The sequence below is a fragment of the Bos taurus genome, chromosome 27, assembly GCF_002263795.3.
Source record: "Bos taurus isolate L1 Dominette 01449 registration number 42190680 breed Hereford chromosome 27, ARS-UCD2.0, whole genome shotgun sequence".
NCBI lineage: Eukaryota > Metazoa > Chordata > Mammalia > Artiodactyla > Bovidae > Bos > Bos taurus.
Window position 1 is genome coordinate 36,897,258 of NC_037354.1, and position 25,081 is coordinate 36,922,338.

General features: G+C 42.1%; 1 protein-coding gene across 4 annotated transcripts in view; it reads right to left on the bottom strand.

The window, feature by feature from the left end:
- The window catches only part of KAT6A (lysine acetyltransferase 6A), a 108,868-nt gene that overhangs the window by 53,358 nt on the left and 30,429 nt on the right, over positions 1-25,081 (bottom strand). For all 4 annotated transcript variants that reach the window (XM_024986436.2, XM_024986435.2, XM_024986434.2 and 1 more), the window contains one exon: positions 684-792. In XM_024986436.2, the coding sequence (XP_024842204.1) occupies positions 684-792 (109 nt within the window). The remainder of the gene's footprint in view (positions 1-683; positions 793-25,081) is intronic.

A 25,081-nucleotide genomic window follows, 5' to 3' on the forward strand; every position in this document is an offset into this window, starting at 1 on the left:
TCCTCTTGAAGCACGTAGTGTTTTCTGCTTTCTGGACTAAATCCTGTTTGTTACTGGTATAAAACACTGAATATTAAGCCAATGATCAAAACTACTACAAAGCTTCATTAGTTTTTACAATGTAGACAGAGAATATCTCTGAAATTAACAAATTAGGAGACTCTTTGAAAAATCTTTTTTAGAGCCCCAAATTTCACACAGCTCACTAAACTGCAGTCAACACTCTGTTTCTCAATGTGACATATGTAAGTTTATGTAAAAAAAAAAAAAAAAAACAAAAAAAAAACAACCAAATCTGTTATCATCCTGGTTCTATTCACGAAGGCTGAGGCATAAATCAATGGTGAGTAGTGATTATTAAAGAAACCAGCAATAACTTCCAACTGACTGCTATGATCTGAACAGATGCTTGACAGTGAAATATAAAGACTAATAGAAATAAAAAGAAGTCTATGGAAAACTTCTTATTGAAAAAACAGCTACTAAGACCTGATCTAAGTTAACTGAATCAAACATTTCAATTACACATTTAAACTCCTCCCTCATCTAGAAGCTCATGTCAGGTCCCTAAAACCAGAATCAAATGTAAATGTTACTCTCTTAAGGACCAAGCGGGCAATTCCCAGTTAAACATACTCTTGCCGGACAAACCCTGGGAGCCACATACACAGAGGGTCACCTACCGCTGTTGCCGCAGTCCGCACAGGAGATGAGTTCCTCTGGCTTCTTTTCTCGGTTTTGCTCTTTTGTGCCAAGACAGAAACTACAGATGGGGATGGGTTCAGCAACCGGCTGCAAAGAAAAACACAATTCACTCAGTACTGGGGCTTTTCTTTAGTGTTGATATAAAGACAGCAGAAGTACAATTTAAATTCCTTTAAGAGTTGCATATAACTGTGGGACAGATGTATAGCCCTCCGAAATTTCCAACTCACAAAGTAGATGGGTTTTTACCAAGCCTGCTTTGGCTACATCTTTACAAATGGTCCTGACACTGGCAACTTTGGTCTAAAAACTCATACCCCAATCAGGTGGTCACTTAGAAACTAAATGACACAATATGGGTTAAGCAAAGCATATCGACTACCTAAGAATGAAAAATCCAACTAAATTAACTACAAGAAATCATAGTATTAGCTTTTACAAGGCATGTAATATAAGAGAAAAATAATAACAATCATAATGAAAAGCAGAAGTCATTAGTGCAACAAGACAGAGCTCTGTGCAAATGGGAAAAATAAATTCCAGTAGTGGTCTGGAAGCCACGAGCTGAATGAGCAAGACAACACGTATTAAGTGCCGGTACTTAATACATGGTGTTATGGTAATCTAAGAAGCTTCTCCAAGGACAACAGATAGTAACTGTTAAAAGCAGGTTTAAACCTCAGTCTCTAGGTTCCTCCACAGCAGTGGATGGAGAGAAGGGCAATACAGGTAGAGCAAACAAGGTGAGCTGTGGTGCACAGGCTGCCAAGGCTAGTACTTTAAAGACAGTTTCTGTGGTAAGCGGGGGTGGGGGCGTGGGGGGACGAGAGAGGGAGACTAGATCAGTTCTTTAAGATTGCCACTGAATGTCTTATAAAGAAGTTGGACTTCACCCTGCAGAAAAGAAGAACAATAGTTACTGAACCAACAGATGATCGATCACCTGTACTTGAGAAAAAAAACCCCAGAGCAATAAAAAAGGCAGACTGGGGAAAAGGGAATGGAAATGCAAAACTAGCTACGGGCTCATAAAACAACCAGCAGTGGAAGTAACAGAAAAGGAAATGAATTAAACACGACACGACCCAGCAAGTGAACAGCAGCAACTTAAAGGAAAAGGTGGTGACATCATCAGCTATGAAAGCCATCCCCAAGAAGAGTCAGGGGGAAAGGGAAGGGCCGATGAGTCTGGTGAAAGCCATCCCCGAGAAGAGTCAGGGGGAAAGGGAAGGGCCGATGAGTCTGGTGAAAGCCATCCCCGAGAAGAGTCAGGGGGAAAGGGAAGGGCCGATGAGTCTGGTGAAAGCCATCCCCGAGAAGAGTCAGGAGGAAAGAGCCGATGAGTCCGGTTTCAGGTGTGTTTCATCGGGAGGTACTCTCAGGCACCTCTCAGCTACGCTAAGCAGGGTGCAGGACGGCGACACAAAGCTCCCCAGGTGATTTCGGTCTACCGGGGAGAGCAGATAAAACGTCTACAGGTATCGTGGCAGACGGACAAGAGTGGGAGACAAAGGACCAGGTGATCAAGCAGGTGCAAGTGGGCCCCGCAAAGGCTTCCTGAAGTTATCTGACAGGCGCAGGCATACCTGAAGGGGATGGTAAAAGAAAACACAGAATCGTAGAGAGTCAGATTTGAGAGGCGGGTGGAATGAGCTTAGTTTGGGTCTTAATAGAGCTTAAAATGCCTATGAAACATCCAAGGAGCAATGTCCCTGGATCTGGAGCTCAAGAGAAAGGTTGATTTGGAAATTAAAATCTAGAAGTCATAGTCAGCCCTCCATATCCCTGGGTTCCACATCCTTGAATTCAACCAACTATGGATCCAAATCAGTTGAATCTGGAATCCAGAACCCGTAACGCCGTCAGTTGATGGGTTTTCCCATGGAGAACAGGTGGAAAGGAGAGCCAAGAACACCAATATGTAAGGGACTGGCAGAGGAAAAAGCCTGGAAAAGAGATAGACTAGTCAGAGAGCTCAATGGTACATCAATATAAAAACGTCCAAACAAGCAAACTAACAGTACTGCTCAGCCAAGAGATGAAATCAGAGATGAACAGCTGGAAGTTGTCTTTCAACAACTGTGCTGTGGTAAAGACAGCCACATCCTTCCTTTAAAAAGAACCAGGGAAAAACCTGGGAAAGACATTATACAGGAGCAGAAGCTTGAAGTAACCTCTAAGAAGACAGAAGTAAGGTCATGAGTTTGAGCTTTATGCTGCAGCCTCTCAGGACCACTAGAAGATTTTAACAGAGGAATGATATGAGCGAGATTTGAAGTTTTAAAAAGTCACTGTGTAAGTGGCTGGAAATGGATGGGAAGGAATATGATCTATGTGTGATCCAGGCCATGAGTAACAAGGGCCTGCGTTAAGGCACTGACAAAAGGACTGGAGAAGAGACATAAGAGGAGTATAAAAGGCAGATCTGGCAGGACTGATGGGTAACTGACCAGGGGTAGGAAACAGAGAAGCATGGAAGACCAGAGAGACACCATCAAAGAAGCGAAGAGGCACGCACGCCACAGAAAGGCAGATCTTAACGCACATTTAACTAACAAATGTTCATATCCAGTACTACACAGAAAAACCCTTACACGTCAGTCAGGAAAGGACAGAAGACGTCAACAGGTGCTTTACAGCAGAAAGTGCATGGGACACAGGGCAGCGCGGCTGTCTCCTCGACCTCACCACGGTACACCCAGGGTTTACAGCAGAAAGTGCATGGGACACAGGGCAGCGCGGCCCGTCTCCTCGACCTCACCACGTTACACCCAGGGCGCCTCTTCTCTGACCTCACAAGACCAAGCACAAAAATAATAGATATTTTAGCTACCAAAAAAAACGGAACCTGTAGAGAAACACTATTACCAACAGTGATCAGGATATTGTAACTTAACTGATACAATTCCAGGGCTTTTTTTTTTAAATTAAATTTCAGGGTACTTTTTAAGCACAATTTGGGGAAGAGTTATAGTACTTTGAGAATTAGTCATTTCAGCTGATGAACTACAAGCAAAAAAGTGGTTTAAATAAATCATCTAGGTTACAACATAAATCTATGAGGTTTTCTGTGTGGATCAAACAGAAGTGCTAATCAGCTAATTGTGTGGTTTGTTTTGGCACATCCCTAACTGTATCATGGTATGAAAAGGCAAAATGATAGGATACTGAAAGGGGAACTCCCCAGGTCAGTAGGTGCCCAGTATGCTACTGGAGATCAGTGGAGAAATAACTCCAGAAAGAATGAAGGGATGGACCCAAAGCAAAAAGAATACCCAGCTGTGGATGTGACTGGTGATAGAAGCAAGGTCCGATGCCGTAAAGAGCAATACTGCATAGGAACCTGGAATGTCAGGTCCATGAATCAAGGCAAATTGGAAGTGGTCAAACAAGAGATGGCAAGAGTGAATGTCGACATTCTAGGAATCAGCGAACTGAAATGGACTGGAATGGGTGAATTTAACTCAGATGACCATTATATCTACTACTGCAGGCAGGAATCCCTCAGAAGAAATGGAGTGGCCATCATGGTCGACAAAAGAGTCCGAAATGCAGTACTTGGATGCAATCTCAAAAACGACAGAATGATCTCTGTTTGTTTCCAAGGCAAACCATTCAATATCACAGTAATCCAAGTCTATGCCCCAACCAGTAACGCTGAAGAAGCTGAAGTTGAACAGTTCTATGAAGACCTACAAGACCTTTTAGAACTAACACCCAAAAAAGATGTCCTTTTCATTATAGGGGACTGGAATGCAAAAGTAGGAAGTCAAGAAACACCTGGAGTAACAGGCAAATTTGGCCTTGGAATACGGAATGAAGCAGGGCAAAGACTAATAGAGTTTTGCCAAGAAAATGCACTGGTCATAACAAACACCCTCTTCCAACAACACAAGAAAAGACTCTACACATGGACATCACCAGATGGTCAACACTGAAATCAGATTGATTATATTCTTTGCAGCCAAAGATGGAGAAGCTCTATACAGTCAGCAAAAACAAGATCAGGAGCTGACTGTGGCTCAGACCATGAACTCCTTATTGCCAAATTCAGACTTAAATTGAAGAAAGTAGGGAAAACCACTAGACCATTCAGGTATGACCTAAATCAAATCCCTTATGATTATACAGTGGAAGTGAGAAATAGATTTAAGGGCCTAGATCTGATAGATAGAGTGCCCGATGAACTATGGAATGAGGTTCGTGACACTGTACAGGAGACAGGGATCAAGACCATCCCCATGGAAAAGAAATGCAAAAAAGCAAAATGGCTGTCTGGGAAGGCCTTACAAATAGCTGTGAAAAGAAGAGAAGCAAAAAGCAAAGGAGAAAAGGAAAGATAAACATCTGAATGCCGAGTTCCAAAGAATAGCAAGAAGAGATAAGAAAGCCTTCTTCAGCGATCAATGCAAAGAGATACAGGAAAACAACAGAATGGGAAAGACTAGAGATCTCTTCAAGAAAATCAGAGATACCAAAGGAATATTTCATGCAAAGACGGGCTCGATAAAGGACAGAAATGGTACAGACCTAACAGAAGCAGATGATATTAAGAAGAGATGGCAAGAATACACTGAAGAACTGTACAAAAAAGATCTTCACAACTCAGATAATCACGATGGTGTGATCACTGACCTAGAGCCAGACATCCTGGAATGTGAAGTCAAGTGGGCCTTAGAAAGCATCACTACGAATAAAGCTAGTGGAGGTGATGGAATTCCAGTTGAGCTATTCCAAATCCTGAAAGATGATGCTGTCAAAGTGCTGCACTCAATATGCCAGCAAATTTGGGAAACTCAGCAGTGGCCATGGGACTGGAAAAGGTCAGTTTTCATTCCAATCCCAAAGAAAGGCAATGCCAAAGAATGCTCAAACTACCGCACAATTGCACTCATCTCACATGCTAGTAAGGTAATGCTCAAAATTCTCCAAGCCAGGCTTCAGCAATATGTGAACTGTGAACTTCCTGATGTTCAAGCTGGTTTTAGAAAAGGCAGAGGAACCAGAGATCAAATTGCCAACATCCGCTGGATCATGGAAAAAGCAAGAGAGTTCCAGAAAAACATCTATTTCTGCTTTATTGACTATGCCAAAGCCTTTGGCTGTGTGGATCACAATAAACTGTGGAAAATTCTGAAAGAGATGGGAATACCAGACCACCTGACCTGCCTCTTGAGAAATCTGTATGCAGGTCAGGAAGCAACAGTTAGAACTGGACATGGAACAACAGACTGGTTCCAAATAGGAAAAGGAGTACGTCAAGGCTGTATATTGTCACCCTGTTTATTTAACTTATATGCAGAGTACATCCTGAGAAATGCTGGACTGGAAGAAACACAAGCTGGAATCAAGATTGCCGGGAGAAATATCAATAACCTCAGATATGCAGATGATACCACCCTTATGGCAGAAAGTGAAGAGGAACTAAGAAGCCTCTTGATGAAAGTGAAAGTGGAGAGTGAAAAAGTTGGCTTAAAGCTCAACATTCAGAAAACAAAGATCATGGCATCCCGTCCCATCACTTCATGGGAAACAGATGGGGAAACAGTGTCAGACTGTATTTTTCTGGGCTCCAAAATCACTACAGATGGTGACCTCAGCCATGAAATTAAAAGATGCTTACTCCTTGGAAGGAAAGTTATGACCAACCTAGATAGCATATTCAAAAGCAGAGACATTACTTTGCCAACAAAGGTTCGTCTAGTCAAGGCTATGGTTTTTCCTACGGTCATGTATGGATATGAGAGTTGGACTGTGAAGAAGGCTGAGCGCCGAAGAATTGATGCTTTTGAACTGTGGTGTTGGAGAAGACTCTTGAGAGTCCCTTGGACTGCAAGGAGATCCAACCAGTCCATTCTGAAGGAGATCAGTCCTGGGATTTCTTTGGAAGGCATGATGCTAAAGCTGAAACTCCAGTACTTTGGCCACCTCATGCAAAGAGTTGACTCATTGGAAAAGACTCTGATGCTGGGAGGGATTGGGGGCAAGAGGAGAAGGGGACAACAGAGGATGAGATGGCTGGATGGCATCACCGACTCGATGGACATGAGTCTGAGTGAACTCCGGGAGTTGGTGATGGACAGGGAGGCCTGGCGTGCTGCGATTCATGGGGTTGCAAAGAGTTGGACACGACTGAGCGACTGATCTGATCTGATCTAACTGTATCATGAAGTGTGAAAAAAATTACAACTCCAGATGATTCTCATTCCCGAAATATGATTGAGTATGAAGATCACTGAGACAGGCTTACGCTGCATTGTTTGCTCATTTTAAGAGGTGAGCCTGAAATGTACTGGAGTAGTGATGTTCATAACATTTTCCAAGTAATACTCTACCAGCTGATTTCAATTATCCTGTATTATAAAAATAAAATAAGAACAATTGATAATCCAAGAGCAAATCTGTAAAAATATGTATAGACACACAATATACCAATATAAACCCTGATCCCAGAACTGTCGAAACATAGTCCTTATACCTCATCGTTCTCATATCTCTATAAAGTAAATCTACTCCTACTGCTAATAAAACAAGAGAAAAAAAACTGCAGCAAATGATGCCCCACACCATTAAACACAGAAGCCAGAGTGAGCCCGTAGCTTGGCGCCCACCTCTCATCCAGCCCAAAGACATCCAGTTTCAAGACCTTCTGTGACCTGTACCGCAGCCCCCCCCACACACACACCCACAGGGACTCTCCAACCTCACCTGCTACGGCTCTCTCTCTCACTCTCACACTCTACTCCTTCCTGCTTGCTCTTTCTTTACAAGTCAGATGTTCCAAGAGCTTTGCACCTGCTTTCCTTCTGTCTGGAGAGCACTTTCCTAGATCCTTTAGACCTCTACTCAAAAGTCGCCTTCAGTAAGATTCTCTTTGACCACTCCATCTAACACCTCAAAACAGTTTGCCAACCACAAAACGTCATATCTCCCTTCCCTGCTTTATTTTTCCTTCTTAAACTCTTCTCACTAATTGAAGTATTGTATGTGTATCTTACCATTTGTTCCCCCAATGAAATGTAAACTACATGAAAGCTATGATTTCTGTTTGCTGAGGATTATATTCCTAGTACTAAGAACAGTGTCTAGCATATAATATGCATTTAATAAGTGTTGTTCAGTGCATTAGTTAAATTATCCTGAAAAACTGGAAACAATAAGAAAAACAGTATCTTAGAAAGAACAATGGAGAAGGCAATGGCACCCGACTCCAGTACTCTTGACTGGAAAATCCCATGGACAGAGGAGCCTGGTGCGCTGCAGTCCATGGGGTCGCTAGAAGTCAGACACGACTGAGAGACTTCACTTTCACTTTTTACTTTCATGCACTGGAGAAGGAAATGGCAACCCACTCCAGTGTTCTTGCCTGGAGAATCCCAGGGACGGGCGAGTCTGGTGGGCTGCCGTCTATGGGGTCGCACAGAGTCGGACACGACTGACGAGACTTAGCAGCAGCAGCAGTGGCAGAAAGAACAATGAGTTGGTAACGAGCCTGACAGAGCTATGTTCAGCTCAATAATAATCTCATAATATAAAAACACTCTGATTATTTAATTTATATGTAGAGTACATCGTGCGAAATGCTGGGTTGGATGAAGCACAAGCTGGAATCAAGATTGCTGGGAGAAATATCAATAACCTCAGATAGGCAGATGATACCACCCTTATGGCAAAAAGTGAAGAAGAACTAAAGAGCCTCTTGATGAAAGTGAAAGAGTGAAAAAGTTGGCTTAAAACTTAACATTCAGAAAACGAAGACCATGGCTTCCGATCCCATCACTTCATGGCAAATAGATGGGGAAACAGTGGGAACAGTAAGAGACTTCATTTTGGGGGGCTCCAAAAATCACTGCAGATGGTGACAGCAGCCATGAAATTAAAAGACGCTTGCTCCTTGGAAGAAAACTATGAGCAACCTAGACAGCATACTGAAAAGCAGAGACATTACTTTGCTGACAAAGGTCCGGAAAGTCAAGGCTATGGTTTTTCCAGTAGTCATGTATGAATGTGAGAGTTGGACCATAAAGAAAGCTGAGCACCAAAGAATTGATGCTTTTGAACTGTGGTGTTGGAGAAGACTCTTGAGAGTCCCTTGGACAGCAAGGAGATCCAACCAGTCCGTCCTAAAGGAAATCAGTTCTGAATGTTCATTGGAAGGACTGATACTGAAGCTGAAACTCCAATACTTTGGCCACCTGATGCGAAGAACTGACTCATTGGAAAAGACCCTAATGCTGGGAAAGATTGAAGGCAGGAGGAGAAGGGGATGACAGAGGATGAGATGGTTGGATAGCATCACCAACTCGATGGACGTGACTTTGATCAAGCTCCTGGAGTTGGCGATGGACAGGGAGGCCTGGCGTGCTGCAGTCCATGGGGTCTCAAAGAGTCGGACACGACTGAGCAACTGAACTGAACTACTGTTTCCAAGTGATTACATGGTCTCAATAACTAAATAAGATTTCTGCCACAGCAACCCACTGCTATTCGACTTCTCAAAAGCAGGGGGAGGTTTGTGGCCGGAGGCCTTTAGATTGCACTGTGTCAAGGAGTGACACAGGCTGCCTAAGCTCCATGTTGAGATACCCACAACAACCACTAGATGGCAGCATTGAGACAAATACGCAGCAGAGGTTCTGGTAAGTCGGCCGAAGGCTGCGGAGCATTTGGACTTGGGTTTTGGGATATCACTTTGGAAAAAAAGGACAGCAAAAATTTTGCCCAGTGATCTCTATTACATGAGATTAAAACATGAAAAAAAAATAAATTTTGGACACAATCATTTAGAAAATCTTAAATGTAACATTTTCTAGGTGCTGAAAATACATCATCTGTTATTCCCATCTTTATTAAAGTACAATTTTAGTTTTTCCCACACTTGACTTTAATTTTTTAATACCACTATATACTTGTCTTTGTCTCTATGTTCTCATATCTTCTGAGGACTTCAAATCTATCTTTATGTCGTCTCTGTTTCTAAACACTGACATAAAGGATAATCAAGAATCTGTTTTAATTATTTCTTTCAAAACTGAACTGAATGATAAATTCTAGAACTGTGACCACCAGAATTTTCAAGGACAAAACTGCATTTGTAAACTTAGATTTATGATTTCAGAAACCTTTAAGTGATCATGTCACAGACTCTGAGATAATAAAGCTTTGTGACTTCTTAAAAGTTACAAATTCTCATTTTATGACCACTAGAAATGATTAAGACAAGTTAGCAGAGCCAATATTAAGAGTATGAAAGAAATACATAATTCATATAATTCCTTGAATTACTCAAACATGCACTAAGCAGTAATAATAGTTATATTGTTCTTCCTTAGACTTAAATACAAACTATCTATAAAGCTCTATAAAAACATTTTAAGATGATGAAAAGCTTCTGGAAATGATAGCAGCAATGGCTTCAAAACACTGTGAATATACTCAATGCCACTGAATTGTACACTAAAAAGTGTTTTATATTTTTATGTAAATTCTACCATAATAAAAAAATGAACAAAAAAAAATCAGTGGTATAGATGTTTCATATTCTCACAAGTCAGATAACTAAAGTAGGAAGGTCAAAATCGATGAAGGTGAGAAGCGACCACTATCCTCTGTCCTCATCTCGAAAACCTGTGTCTTTTGACTGTTCCTTAGAGCACAGAAATTAGACTTGGAGATACAGTTTTAATACTCCCCAAAATGAAAATGTTTTTAATCACTAATAACAAATTCTGGTAACTGAATTTAACCATGAGCCATTTTATTCTCATTGTACCTACCCTGAAGTTGGCTACCTTTTAATCGAATTACATGAAGACATCTCACCCTTAATGCCTTAAAGTTTTTCTTGTAAAACAAGTCTAAGCATGAAGATGATTTAAGTAATAAGGCCAAAATTGATGAAGATGAGAAGAAACTACTATAACCTGCAATCAAGCACCACTCAGTCTCGAGCAGAAACCTCTCTCCGACCGCTGCGTATCTGACCCAGCTGGGTTCTGAACCACCACAAGCTGCCCTCAAATCCAGCCCCGAAACTTCCCTTCCTCGTATTTAACTTCTCCTCAAGCTGTGGGCCTCACCTACCTCTTTGAATTCTTCTAGTGGTTCAGAGCTATCTGTTTATCCTGTCTCTTTCTTCTCCTGCAATTACAATCAAGTAAAGTAAATTTAACTGCCAATTAACTTTCTTACATAGATATTTATTTCACACAACTTGAAACTTAAATAATTTTCAGCAGAGATATAATTTATTAGTTGATAACATGTACTGCTAAAGTATTGTTATGTATAATAAAGCGAAAAGAATGGCTTTGCTATATACATTAATAATAAAGTACCCAAAGGATAAAGAGGAGGTAAGTCTTAGCTTGGAAAAGAGGAAAACTGACTACTCTTAGGTACAGTATAGTGAAGGGAAGCAAAATGTTGCTCAGTGACCAAGAGCACAGCGAAAACAAATATTGCTAGGTTTTCAAAATACTATACAAAGAATAAAATGTCTTATAAAGGCTACTGTTTGGTAAGTACTGTAATATAAAATAAAATTTGGTAAGATAAGAGAATCAGGACTCACATTTTCAAAGCACTTACAAATGTCAGTAAATAGAAAACAAAACCCATACAAAATAATTAAAACCAATTAAACTGGTTTCAATTTTCACATTAATCACTTAACACACATACACACACAAAACTCTAAAGCAAGCTCTCTGAGAGAATGATTGCATGATTCGTTATTTCCAATACTAGAAGGGAAGGAAAGTGGCCCGTAAGAAAGAGTTCACTTTAGGGAATGTTGGGAGGCACTGTACTCTGTGGAGAACGCTGGACATTCTAACTTAAGCTATCCTCTTCCAGCTGGGCGAGCCCTCCTCTCGGCCTAGCCCAGCTCTTCACGACCAATGGCCTCAGGCGAGCTCATGTTTCTCCCAAAGCCTTCCCAACAGTTTGGAATTCAACCTGTCTCCATCTTTTCCAGAAAGACAACCCTAGTGTTAGTAGTTCAGTTGTACCCGACTCTTTGTAACCCCAGTGGACTGCAGCCTGCCAGGCTCCTCTGTCCATGGGATTCTCCAGACAAGACTGGGCTCCCATTTACTCCTCCAGGGAGAAAGACAACCCTAGGTAAGCAGCAATTACCCTAGAACTCTTAATTCATGTCTTAAGTGCCTTGCACACAGTATGTACTAAATAAGCATTTATTGAAATTAAAACACAACGAAATTTTGCTTAGCTCCAAACAGGTTTATCAGTTACTTACTCAAAGCCCTCCAAGAATCAATAACCTTCAGGGGAGATATACTTGGGCAGGATTTAATCCCTTCAAATTCTTCAGCACCCCGTATGCTATTAAGTACTCTATGGTTGCTTATTAAACATTTTTTCAGGACAATCTTTTCCTTAAATGTATACAGTTGTAAAAGAAACACAGTAATAAAACAACATGAATGGCCTGGAAAAGAGTCCATTCTCTACTATTTATAGTCTACAATAAGGTAACCTTGCATAATTCTAATCAGTTCCAACATAACCAATTAGCCATTACAAAGCTTTAATAGGGGTACTAAATTGAGTTCTTTTATAATGATGAGTTCATTCAACGACTTCTACAATTAGATATAATAACAAGATCATTGGGGAAAGAAAATAAGTTAATGATATAATTAGATCAGTAATGATCAATTTCAATTTACACTTTTACTATGTATATAGATTACTGCACATTTAGATGAGAAAGCAATCATCTGTCAAGACAGTATAACAACTTTTTGTTTCTTAATCAGAGGTGATATCAAAAATGATAATATGCATATTTGCTAGATTTAAATTCTACACTAAAAATCGTCACGAGTTGTCTTTTTTCCCATATTCCCCAGTTATTTGAAAGCTTTCTGTTGGTCAGACGTATCAATTTCCTCATTCATCCAAACCCGACACTGCCAAGTTCTGCCTGCCGCTCCCTTCCTCTGCGGCCTTTCCTTCCTACTTCTGTTTCTTTTATACACCCAGGGCTCTCCCCTAATTCTGAGTCACGTCACCAACACAATCTTCTGCACAGACTGACCAGTCTGTCTTTGACGTATTTCTGCACACTACTACCAGGTCGTCCAGATCGTGGGCGTGTGTGAAGCTGCTCCAGTCGTGTCTGACTCTTTGCAACCCTCTGGACCGTAGCCCACCAGGCTCCTCTCTCCATGGGGTTTTCCAGGCAAGAATACTGGAGTGGGCTGCCATGCCCTCCTCCAGGGGATCTTCCAGACCCAGGGATCGACCCAGGGATCGAACCCAAATCTCTTTTGTCTCCTGCATTGGCAGGAAGGTTATTTACCTCTACTGCCACCTGGTTTAATCCTCCTAAAATACTACCGTCTTTAACCCAGTTACTTGCCTGGCTCACACTTACACACCCCCTCTGCCAGCTCCTGTCACTGGTATGCCATCCCTCCACCACACACCAAATGCCTTTCTCACACTATCTTCGTCTACTCCCAACTACTCACTTGTCTTCAAATGTCATACTCAATGCTCTTTCTCCAGGTTATTTTACCCCATCCCTCGAAGTTCTCTGTATGCCTGCCTCTAAGAATCAACTCAGTAGAGCTCAGGGACAGACTGGGTTCCTTATTTACAGCATCACATTGGCCATGTCACATAACTCTTTGCTGCAAAATGGTACAAAATACCTACCTTTCAAGTTACCAAGAAGATTAAATGAGATAAACTTACGAGACTGTAACTCAAACATAAGCACCTAAAACAGCTGATTTCTTATACCCCACTTCAAAACTGTATCTGTCCTGCAAAGTTTACCTCTGTTAAGTGACTATTTTTAAGTCAGAGCAAATTTTTGTTCTGACTCCCTCAAAAGGCACAGTGATTAAAATTTTCTATGGACTAACAGACTTTCTATATATGGCATTTATTTGCATGACTGTATTAAGTTTTTTTTTTTAAGTCTTTCTGCACACACAATTACCCCTTTAAAAAAAAGAACTCTACAGGTACTTGAGTATAAGAGCATTAGCAAAATAATATTTTCTATGCTAAAAATATACAAAAGCGATGGTTTACAAGGAGAAAGATGTTCAACAAGACTTTTGTGTTCCCTTACATTTTTTAAGAGACATTTATTTACCAGCATGTATTCTGACCAAACTAAGGTCTAAAATAAGTAACAAATTGGCAAACAGCGTCATTTCCTCAAGTGCGACCCAAAATACTAACTGCCCCGTATCTCACACAACATGCAGTGTACTGCTACTGTCGGTCTGGAACTGGAAGGGCCTTCAAAAACCACTACATATGCACTTTACCAAAAACTAAAAACACTGCCAAAGGCTATACACGACTAGTCAAGTGATTAAAGTTAACACTCAAAGTCAGGTATATATTCTAAATTCAATAACTAGAGTACTAACTCTAGTCAAAAGCTTCAACTTAGTGACTCAACCTAAAGATACAATAATTTCTTAAAAAAAGAAAGACCTTACAGATGGAAAGACTGAGTTTCCATCACTGGTGAATAGTAACGGTATCACTAATAATATGATGTGGCAGAATTTAATCTTACACACTTAAAACGGAAGCTGACCAAGGGTCCTCCCCTGCCTTCAACGAGGCACGTCATCACAGCAACGAGAAATCAATCTGTGGGAACCCCCGGCACCCAGGGGTCAGGACGCGGCACTGTCACCGCCGTGGGCCAGGGTTCAATCCCTAGTCAGGGAACTGAGATCTCGCAAGTGGCACAACAAGGCCAAAACCAAGCTTGTTTAAAAAAAGAAAGCAATCTTTTACCTCTTTTTCCCAATTCCAGAGAATGATTAGGGAGGGTATAAGAAAAACAAAAATGCAGAAGCCAGGGCAGGTCCCTGCTAAAGAGAGCTCTTGTGTTTTAGCATAGCACCTTAGAGTCCTGGTAAACAAGGAAGGCAAACTGCCTGCCTAAGAAACCCAGAGAGAGGGTACTGACAGAGGGTCAAGGAAGCGGAAGGAGGACGGAGTGTGGAGAAGGAGGTGGCTGGGAATAAATTCCAAGAAGCAGGTTGGTCAAAGGACTGTGAAGAACTGTGTAACACTCCATTCTAAGACTGTTTCTATGCTACAACAGAAATCTTCAAACTTGCACTCCACATGAAAAAGAGAAGCGAGCAACTTTTCAGTAATGAAAAAAACAGTGAGGGAACTTCAGTTTGGTTCTTCCCGGAGCAGCACAGAGGGCCACTCAGGGAGCCGCGGCATGACGACAGTGCGACGGCCCAGAGCCCGGCCCAGGGCATCGGGGGACCTGCGCGGCGGGAGGCAGGAGCCGCCGGGGAGACCAGCCTCACTGCTGTGGCTGCAGTAGGAAAGGCTCCCCCACCTACAGGTTCCAGGACCGCCAGAAGGAAGCGAGAATGCTTATTACAACTTGGTTGGCGTCTTCATTTTTAGTTTTAATAGAAAACTTTATCTTCATAAAGTTATCATATCCTTGTTTATAAAGTTAGGTAAGCAAGAGAGAGAAGACAGTAAAATTCCCCCTCCTCTTCCTCTCCGACAATAAGCACTATCCACTGAGCACCCGAAGCGCTGTCATATACACTTTACAGGCACCAACACGTGTAGACCCAACAACCACCCTATGGGGTAGGGACGCTGATCACCGTTTTCCAGATGAGAAAACAGATCCCAGAAAGATTAATGCGGCAGAGCCCAGACAGAAACCTAGGTATGCTGGCCTCAGAGCCTGCGTGCTTCAGTCTGGAACTGTGCAGTTTCTGTTCATACACATTGTTCTCAACTTTTCCTCTATAGACAGTTTAAAACACACGCATAAATAGGCTCATATGACATATAATGTATAATCTTCTTTTTGTTACATTTATTTCCACATCAATAAATCTAAATCAACATCATCTTTCTAATGGCTAAAAAACATTCATTACATATTCTAAGATAACTTAACCAATCCCATATAGATGAACATTTAATGCTTCGAATATTTTATTATACCCAATACTATAATCAAATACCCTTATACATACATCTTTGCTCACTTTGCAGACTGTTTCCTCAGGATATATTTCTTGACCTGGAATTGCTGGGTCAAAGAAGTGCTCCTTCCTAAGATTTCTGACACACGCTGCCGAGTGCATTTCAGCGAGGCTGGCTCCCACCGGCAGTATCTGTGCCAGCCAGGAGGCTGTCGTCTCTCAGCTCCATGCTCACCCTCAGGCGGCTCTGTAACGCTGGGCTCAGAGGGCCCACTTCACTTCTCCTCACTCCACCGCCTTCCCAGGAGGCCCCAGAAACCGGGGCGCAGGAGGGCGAGCAGACGGTGAGCGGCAGAGAGTGGACGTGCCCCTTCCGGCCTGTCTCGGGGCCGGCAAGGGCCGGCCGAGCAGCACAGTTGGCTGCGGTCTGCAGCTGCTAACAGCTCTCTCAGAACCACCTCCATCCTCTCGTGATTCCTGCTTTCCGACTGCATCCTGACTGATATGTCATCTCATATCTTTTCTTAAAATTTTAACTTAATATTGGAGCACACTTGCTTAACGATGATGTGTGAGTTACAGGCGTACAACAACGCGTGTTATCTCCTACCTTAGTAGCATGTCTATCTTCAGGTCAGTGTTCTGGACGGAACTGTATCCCTCCAGGATTCATATGTTGAAGCTCTAACCCTCAACAGGACTGTACCCGGAGACAGGACTCTTCAGGAGTTAAAGTTAAGAGAGATTACAAGAGTGGGTCCCCAAGCCGAGAGGTCTGGTGTGCTGTAGGAGCAGGAAGAGACCCCAGGAGTGTGTGCACCCAAAGAAAAAGAAGGTGACCGTCTGCGAGAGAAGGAGAGAGGCCGCAGGAGAAACGAGCCCCGCTGGAGCTCTCACCGTGGCCTTCAGCCTCCAGAACCGTGAGGAGAGAAAGGTCTCCGTTTTGAGCCACCCAGTCTGTGGGTTTCTGCACGGAAGCCTCAGATGACTGGCAGGTAAAACGACCTCACCAAGCCTCAGCCTCAGCGCACCTCCACTCGCTACTGTCCGCAGCACCTACTACGCAGAAGGACACTGAATGTGATGCTGGGGAAACAAGGTACAACAAAACTAGTTCCTTGCTTCTGGGTCTTAGAATCTAGTTGTAAAAACAGAACATACACATTAAAAATACATTAGAAAACAGGTAACACAAGAGAAGGAACAAGTACCCTGAAAACACTCGAGTTAAAGGCACCCAAATGCACCTATTTATAATAATGCTTTCCTGAAATGAAACAAAAAGCAGGACTTCATCTTATTTTTTAAAGGTTTATATAAATCTTTCCTTAATAGCTAAAACCATTTTCTTCAGACATGGATTTAAACAGTCTCACCAAACTATAGAAAAGCATAAAATCTAATTTCTCTACAATCACTGACACATTTTACACAGTTCAGATACTCAACTTCATTAGCAGTCTTGAAAATAAGAACCGCAAACTTCCAGATCTAATATCATCTTCTTTAATTCAACACAATAAATAAACGGCATCACTTCTGTTCTAGAAGGGTCTATCTGCAATGCTGATCTACGGTTAAAAATCAGTACTTCTCTCAGCTGTCTTCAAAGTCCTTTGAGGAGACATCCCTCTTCCTGAAGAACAGATTTTTTTTTTTTTTAAAGCAGTGTAATAAGCTCAGGGAGGTACCAGGACCGTACTTCTCTACACCACGCAGAGGCTGCCCAGGTACACGTGTACTGATGCTGTGTCTTCACACCCCAAGCCGGTATTCTATCAAACTAAACTCTCTCTTTCAGATGTCAATATGTTTCATCCTCAACACTACCCCATAACAATATAAATAAAGCCTGAAGTGTTTCACAGGCGTGAAGCCTGAGGCCAGCAGCTTTTCAGAAGAAAGAACAGTGTCCTGAGGAGGATAACACGGTGACGTCAGGCTCTACACGGCGAGCCCTAAGCACGCAGACCACACACACCAGAAGAGCCGGGGAGGCGAGCCGGAGCAGCCAGCCTGGCTCACGCCACACGTCTCTGGCAGACACTCCACTCCTTCTGCTGCTTTCCAAGCCAGCGCATCCATCCATGTCATGTCACCAGGTCGCGGGAGGGAGCGAGGCTGAGAGCAGGGGGAGGAGAGAAACTGCTGTGCAGGCCGCCCGCCCCTCTGCACACACCGCTACTATACAAAGCGTGTCTGGAAAGCCAGTGCGCTGCCGCTGCACAGATCCAAATGCTGCACACGCACACACACAGGTGCACTCCACCCAAAGAACAACTGCAGAAGACAGAACTGTCTTTGGAAAGAAGAAAGTCATAAAGTCCTAATTCACGAGAAATGACTCCCTTCTGAAACTGCTGTCAGTTCTTGGAAAAAGGAAGGGGACAGGGAGGTATTCTACCCCGTGCGCAAGCAACTAGCGTCCATAGAAAGAGCCTGAGCCGGCCTGGCCCATGCCCAGTGCAAGCACACGCCGCCACGGAAAGAAACCTGCAACACTGCTGAGGAGCACAAGCATCCTGTGCGGCAACAACCACCTTACACACACCTGACGCAGTTACCTTACACACCTCACACAGTTACCTTACACACCTCACACAGTTACCTTACACACCTCACACAGTTACCTTACACACCTAACAGTTCCTTGCCAGTAACTACAGAGAATAAAAACGAACCTTAGGAAACAGTTCAGATGCCCCAGAAATGTAGTATATGTAGGAAAGTTTGCTGTTCTTAGCACTCCGGAGTGTGTGTGTGTGTCTGTTGTGTACACAATAATACTGAAACCAAAACTGGAACTGAAATATGAAAGTACAGATCAGAATTTAGAGCTCGTAGAAACTCAACACCATTAGTTTCAATAAATAGACACTCCAACCCCATGACACATTATATGAGTCACTGCTACCAAATGCAATACATGGAAAAAAAAAAAACAAAAAACAAACCTGAGTATTTATTTAACCTGAGAAACTAATCTATTTTAGTCTAAAACCAAAAATGACTTTTCAAGATCAAAATGCTGTATCTCTGAAAATAGCATACAATCTGCCCTTAAGAATGTGTCATAAGAAACAAACAGGAAATAGCGTGTGTTGAAATCAGTGGTTATAAATAACTCTGTTCTACACTGACATAGTTTATACACAAAAATACAGTAGCTTCAACCAACAGTTGTGTTTAGGACTTCCTTCAATTCGAATTTTAAAATCAGCTAATTAAGGAGACAGCTTGACAGGAAGCTATCCAAGTTCTGTGGTCCAAGTTCTCCAACGAGGGGCAACTCCACCTCTCATGTTCTTCATTTGTAAAATGAAAATATTTGCCATGGTTATCTCTAAAGGCTCTTTCAGTTCTTAATTTCTAAAAGTACAGGTATTTTAAACACAAAATAGTTTTGTGTTTAGTAGGTTTCCTACTTCCAAGGAGCTCATAATCTAGTTAAGGGTAACTGCAATGAGTAATCATAAATGAATTAGCAAATAACGTAAGACAGAGACAGACGGGAGGAGTGCCATGACAGGTGGACTGGTCAGTGAGGCGCTGCGCTGAGTCCTGACTTTAAGGGTCCAGCGTCTGAAGCGAAGTTGAAGCTAACTTCAAAACGGAGCAAAGAGTTCTGCTGGGACCAAGAGGTGCATTAGGATTCAAATTGTTAACTCCATAACCCCAGTCAATTAATTCAAATTCCATGTAGTCATTATTTCATTATCTGAGCTCTACTGACAAGGAAGATATTAAGCTTTCAGGTTTAAAAGGTGTTAAACATTGACAACATAAAACACATTTGCAAATTTTGTATTACTTAGCCCCAGATACCTCAGCCTAGTCTGAGTGATTTACACAGAGCCAGAGAGACTAATAAAAGATTAGGGCAAGTGTGAGCATGACAAGCTTGATTCATAGATAGTAAATCATAAAGCCCAGCTCATTAGGATAAATAATTCAAAGTTAACATTTTTAACGCCAAAAACCCCTAAAGCTTATAAGCAAAAACAAACCCTGTCCTCTCGTGATAGTTTCTTTAACGCTGTGCTTACCTGAACTTTCCATGATACCTTCTGTGATGATGAAAATGTTCTAGATCTATGCTAACCAATGGCCACATGTGGGATACTAGGTACCTGAAACGTAGCTACATTAGTTTTTTATTATTTTTAAATTGAATTAGCTACATACAGTTAATGGCGTCTGCATGGGTACCATTCTAGAAATCTGTATAGAAGGAAATCACATTTTAAAACTGATAAAGCTTTAGTTGATTCATAAAAAGATTACAAAAATTGAATGCAACAATGTCTACAGAGCAAGTTTTGACCGTGAAAACCACTTGTGACGAACTCTCCAGTGTATGAGTGCGTGCGCTGTGCCCTGTGCAGGCCGTTCCTAGCTCCAAGGGCCTTCCATCACATCTTCCCTCCCGTTTACTGTAACGCTAGGGTTCAGTTTAGCCAGCCGCTGAAAACACAGCTAGTTACCTCTACTCTAACTTGTCTGACTTGATTAAATGAAACCAAATGGTAACCACTAATTACTCTGAATTAAAACACAAAGAGGCATTGTCGCTACTTTATATAGGAATATAATTTTAAGTACTATTTTTAATGTTGTTATCTCAAGAAATTTCACAATAACTGTGATTCTCAGTGAACAACCATATATAGTTCTATTTATTCAAGGCGCATATAACAAGGAAGTTAAAAAAAAAACTAAGAAAAGGCGTAACAGAAGTGTCTTCATTAAAAATGTTACATATAAGGTGGCCCTAAGGTGACTGTGCGTGTGTTTTACAATCTTCATACAACTTTTAATGTATTTTCCTGTTTTCCCACAAAACATTTGACATTCGCATCCTTTGTCAAAAGCAAAAATCTTTTTAAAGAAAAAGAACATGTTTACCTAATTTAAAAAGGTAAACCCAATTCTGGAGTGATAAGTTTATCTTTATAGAATCAGTCATGCTACATACTGTCACAGCTATTCATCTCAATTACAGATTGGAATTGCAAAAACGAAGACAAAATTCTACAGTGCGTACTTGGCTATAAAATTCTGCCCTCCCTCTAATTTAAGAGTTCCAATTTGCTTCACATAAATAAGACTCAAAAGCTACTCAAGGTCTATCTTTCCAACCTACTTGCGCATGTGCATGACAACCATCAACAGACAAACTGGCAGGAAGTTGTGAAGGGAAAATCCTACGCTAGTGCGGAAGACACTCAGTGACCTGCTGGCAGTGGGCCAGACGCCTGCAGATCACACAGCCCATGGGTTCTCCCATGAGTGAACTTTATAGCAAAGCACAAAACTAGTTTCCTATGGGAAAACAAAAAGAGAATTTGGTTCAGATCCTAGGATTTCGACCTTATCCGTAAGGCATCTCCTAACTGGGACAGATCTACAGACCCCTTGGCTGGCTGTTGACATTCAGTCCTCAGAAAGACTACGGGAAGCCAAGAGCCCTGCCTGGCTCCCTCTTTCACCCTGTTCTTAACTGAACTTTCTATGATACTGTCCGTAATGATGAAAATGTTCTCAGTTCAGTTCAGTCGCTCAGTCGTGTCCAACTCTTTGTGACCCCATGAACCACAGCACGCCAGGCCACCTGTCCATCACCAAATGCCGGAGTCTACCCAAACCCATGTCCATCGAGTCAGTGATGCCATCCAGCCATCTCATCCTCTGTCGTCCCCTTCTCCTCCTGCCCTCAATCTTTCCCTGCATCAGGGTCTTTTCCAATGAGTCAACTCTTCACATGAGGTGGCCAGAGTGCTGGAGTTTCGGCTTCAACATCAATCCTTCCAAAGAAATCCCAGGACTGATTTCCTTCAGAATGGACTGGTTGGATCTCCTTGCAGTTCAAGGGACTCTCAAGAGTCTTCTCCAACACCACAGTTCAAAAGCATCAATTCTTCAGTGCTCAGCTTTCTTTACAGTCCAACTCTCACATCCGTACATGACCACTGGAAAAACCATAGCCTTGACTAGACAGACCTTTGTTGACAAAGTAATGTCTCCACTTTTTAATATGCTGTCTAGATTGGTCATAACTTTCCTTCCAAGGAGTAAGTGTCTTTTAATTTCATGGCTGCAATCACCATCTGCAGTGATTTTTGGAGCCCAGAAAAATAAAGTCAGCCACTGTTCCCACTGTTTCCCCATCTATTTGCTATGAAGTGATAGGACCGGATGCCATGATCTTAGTTGATATATGCTAACCAATGGCCACAAGTGGCAAGCCTGCTCCCAACCCAAAGCTCTCAGGCTCAGAGCACCCTACCCCACCTTGGAACAACAGACTGTCACCTCCCCATCACTGGGATCTGCAGGAAGGTCCAGGTTATAACTGTTTTCTCAGCACTCCCTTTCAGCTCAGAAACACCCTGCTTTGGATGTCAAGTTACATGATCACCTTAAACCTCCCTAACTCGGGAGTCATCCCAGGCAGGTTATAAACGTTTTGTGTTCTACTGCATCTCCAAACATTCTTGACTTCAGATTCTCTGTGTGGAACTGCCCAGAGCTGATTAAGAGAGCAGCAAATAAATGGACCATCCCAAGAAAAGTGCCAGAAAAAGACAACACAAGAAGCTGAACAGAAGCTTCCCAGGGTAAGCGCGACAGAGCAACATGAAGGTGAGTGTTATTACTGGTGTTTTCAAACACCTAGTTGGCCCATAACATGGCCACACCACACTAAGTATTAGACGAAAGAGTGCTAATCAGACTCTTCTGGCTGTTCTTTTAAATCAAGATTTTAAACTTAGTTGAGACCAATGCCTACAAATAACCCTTAGAAATTATTTCTATTCAAATAAAAATAATAAATATTATGATTAATATCAGAATTAATCATTACTAGAAAAACTAAAAAAAAAAAAAAATTAAGTGTGGCATCTTAACAGAGGTTCACTTGGAGCCTATTGTGGCGCCCCATGCTGACAGAGTACTAAACCCAAGTCAGGCCAACTGTAAAAGGCATTCTGATTCATTCATTCAAAAACCCTCACGTCCCCCACATGCCCCACGCTGAACGAGAACCGGAGACACAGAGGCAAATACGGCAGTCCCCAAACTCAAACTAGGTAGAGCCTGGCGGCAAAAAGGCAAAATCCAAGAGAGGAAGATGGATCAAATGACTCTCGGCTGTTGTAAGGAGTACTGGGAAGCAAATAAAGAGTTTGGAAAGAGATGGGAAAGAAGGAGGAGCTACATGCCTTAGAAAGAGGACCTCTCCGAGGTGGTGACACTCCAGCAGAGGCCTATGGTAGAGAAGCAGCTACGCCCTGGAGGGGTAAGTCACTGCACGCAGAAACACACAGCAGGTGCAAAGGCCTCAAGAAGAGTTTGGCAAATTGAGGAAACTGGAAAAGAGAAGTGTGGTTACAGAGCAGCAAGCAAGGGTGCTGGTCTGGATATGCAAGAAGAGGGCTATGCCTTAAAGGAAATCAAGGAGGACTTCTTGTTCTCTGGTTTTGATAGAGAAAGGGTGGATTTACTGATATAAAGAAAACTATGGGGAAAAAGAGAAGGAAGAAATCAAGAACCTGTTTTGTTCCCATTACACTTGAGTTAAGATGTCCAAGTAGGGCAGAGAGACTGTTTTACTGATCTGCATATGCCTTCATGCTGAAAACCCAGGGGTTTTCTGAACAAAGTCTGAAGAGAGGATCCTTTTTTTCCTTCAAGGTCACGAGGGTAGAAGGATCTGAGTTCTAAGAGACCTACAACCAGTGAGAGAAAACCTGTCTGAGACAGGAGACCCCGTAACCAATTCAAAGAGAGTGGCAGAGCAGAGACGCGAGAACCCACAGGCCTCTAGTCTTAGACCAGCTGGCCAGAGAGCCAGCTCCCTCCCTCTCCTTCAGTCTGCTCACACGCATGAATAAATCACTCTTTCACAACCCTAGACCTGACCAACACACCCACCACAGGCTTATTTAGATTCTATCTCTTTTACATAGTAAATCTATTAGGAGCTCGAAAAGGACTCAAGTCTTTTTAGTTTTAGAAGCTCAAAAAGGAAAGTGCTCAGCAATGAAATCTGAGAAATTCTAAGGATTACAAAAGCACCGGCATCTTCCGAAGTCCCTGGGGCCCAGGATGAGCTTGGGGAGAACACAACTGTGAAAAAAGGAACACACTCAACTGAGAAAATACCCCAATTTTTAAAATGGTAAAATACATGAACAGACATTTCACCAAAGAAGATACAAATAAGTAAGCACATGAAGATGCTCAACATGACTAATCACTAGGAAAATGCAAATTAAATCACAATGATATATCTTATTAGAATACATTTTTTAAATGACAATACCAAGTGCTAGAATGCAGAGCAAATGAAACTCAAACATTGCTGGTAAAAATGTGAAACAGCACACAGCCACTGTGGAAACAGCCTGGCAATTTGTTATAAAGGTAAACATACCTTTGTCATTCAGCCCTGCAGTCTCCCTCCTAGGTGTTTACCCAAGTGAAAGGAAAACCCATAGTAGCAAGGTGAATGACTGCTCCCAAAGACATTAGGCCTTGATCCCAGGAACCTGTGAATGTTAATTTATTTGGAAAAGGGTCTTTGCAGATGTGATTAAATGAAGCACTTTGATAATGCACTTATCCTGGATTACCATGTGAGCCATCATATTTATCCTTATGAGAGAGGACAGAGGGAGACAGGACACACACAGAGAGCAGACGCTGATGAGGATGGAGGTGGGGACCGGAGTGACCCTACCCCCTAAAAAATGTGTGTGGCAGGGAGAGGGGCATAAGCTTTAGGCACCAGAAATCTGTTAACTACACCATGACGAAACAAAGTAGCTGTGATCTATTGAGCACTTTTAACTGTATACTTGTACCGTATAGCATTATTTAATTATTACAGAATGCCTACAGTATCAATTTCTCAGTTTCACAGATGATAAAAATTAGGCTTAGAAGAAAACAGTCTGGCTAAGACATAACAAAAGAGTGAACACCACTCTTTACTGATATGAAAAAACGTACATAAAAAACAATGAGCTAGGGACTTGGGATCTATACGTAGAAAGCTGTGTTACCCCAGAAACTTAAGGTAGCTTTCCAGGTCTCAACACAACCTTTGAAACAAGTGAGAAGGATTACTTGTTCCAAATCTAAAGTTCTGTTATTTATGAATACCACCATAGAGAAATATTTTTCTACCCTGTAAGCAACCAAAAGGTGCCTTACCTCTAAGTCAAAGGTTAGCAAACTGTTTCTGTAGGAGGGCAGAAAGTATTTTTAGGTTTTGTAGGGCACGTAAAGCCTGTGTCATCTACAGCGTAGTCTCTCTCTTTTTTAATAACCCTTTAAAAATATAAAACTGGCTAGAAGTCCATATAAACACAGGTCCTGGACAGGATTTGGCTCAC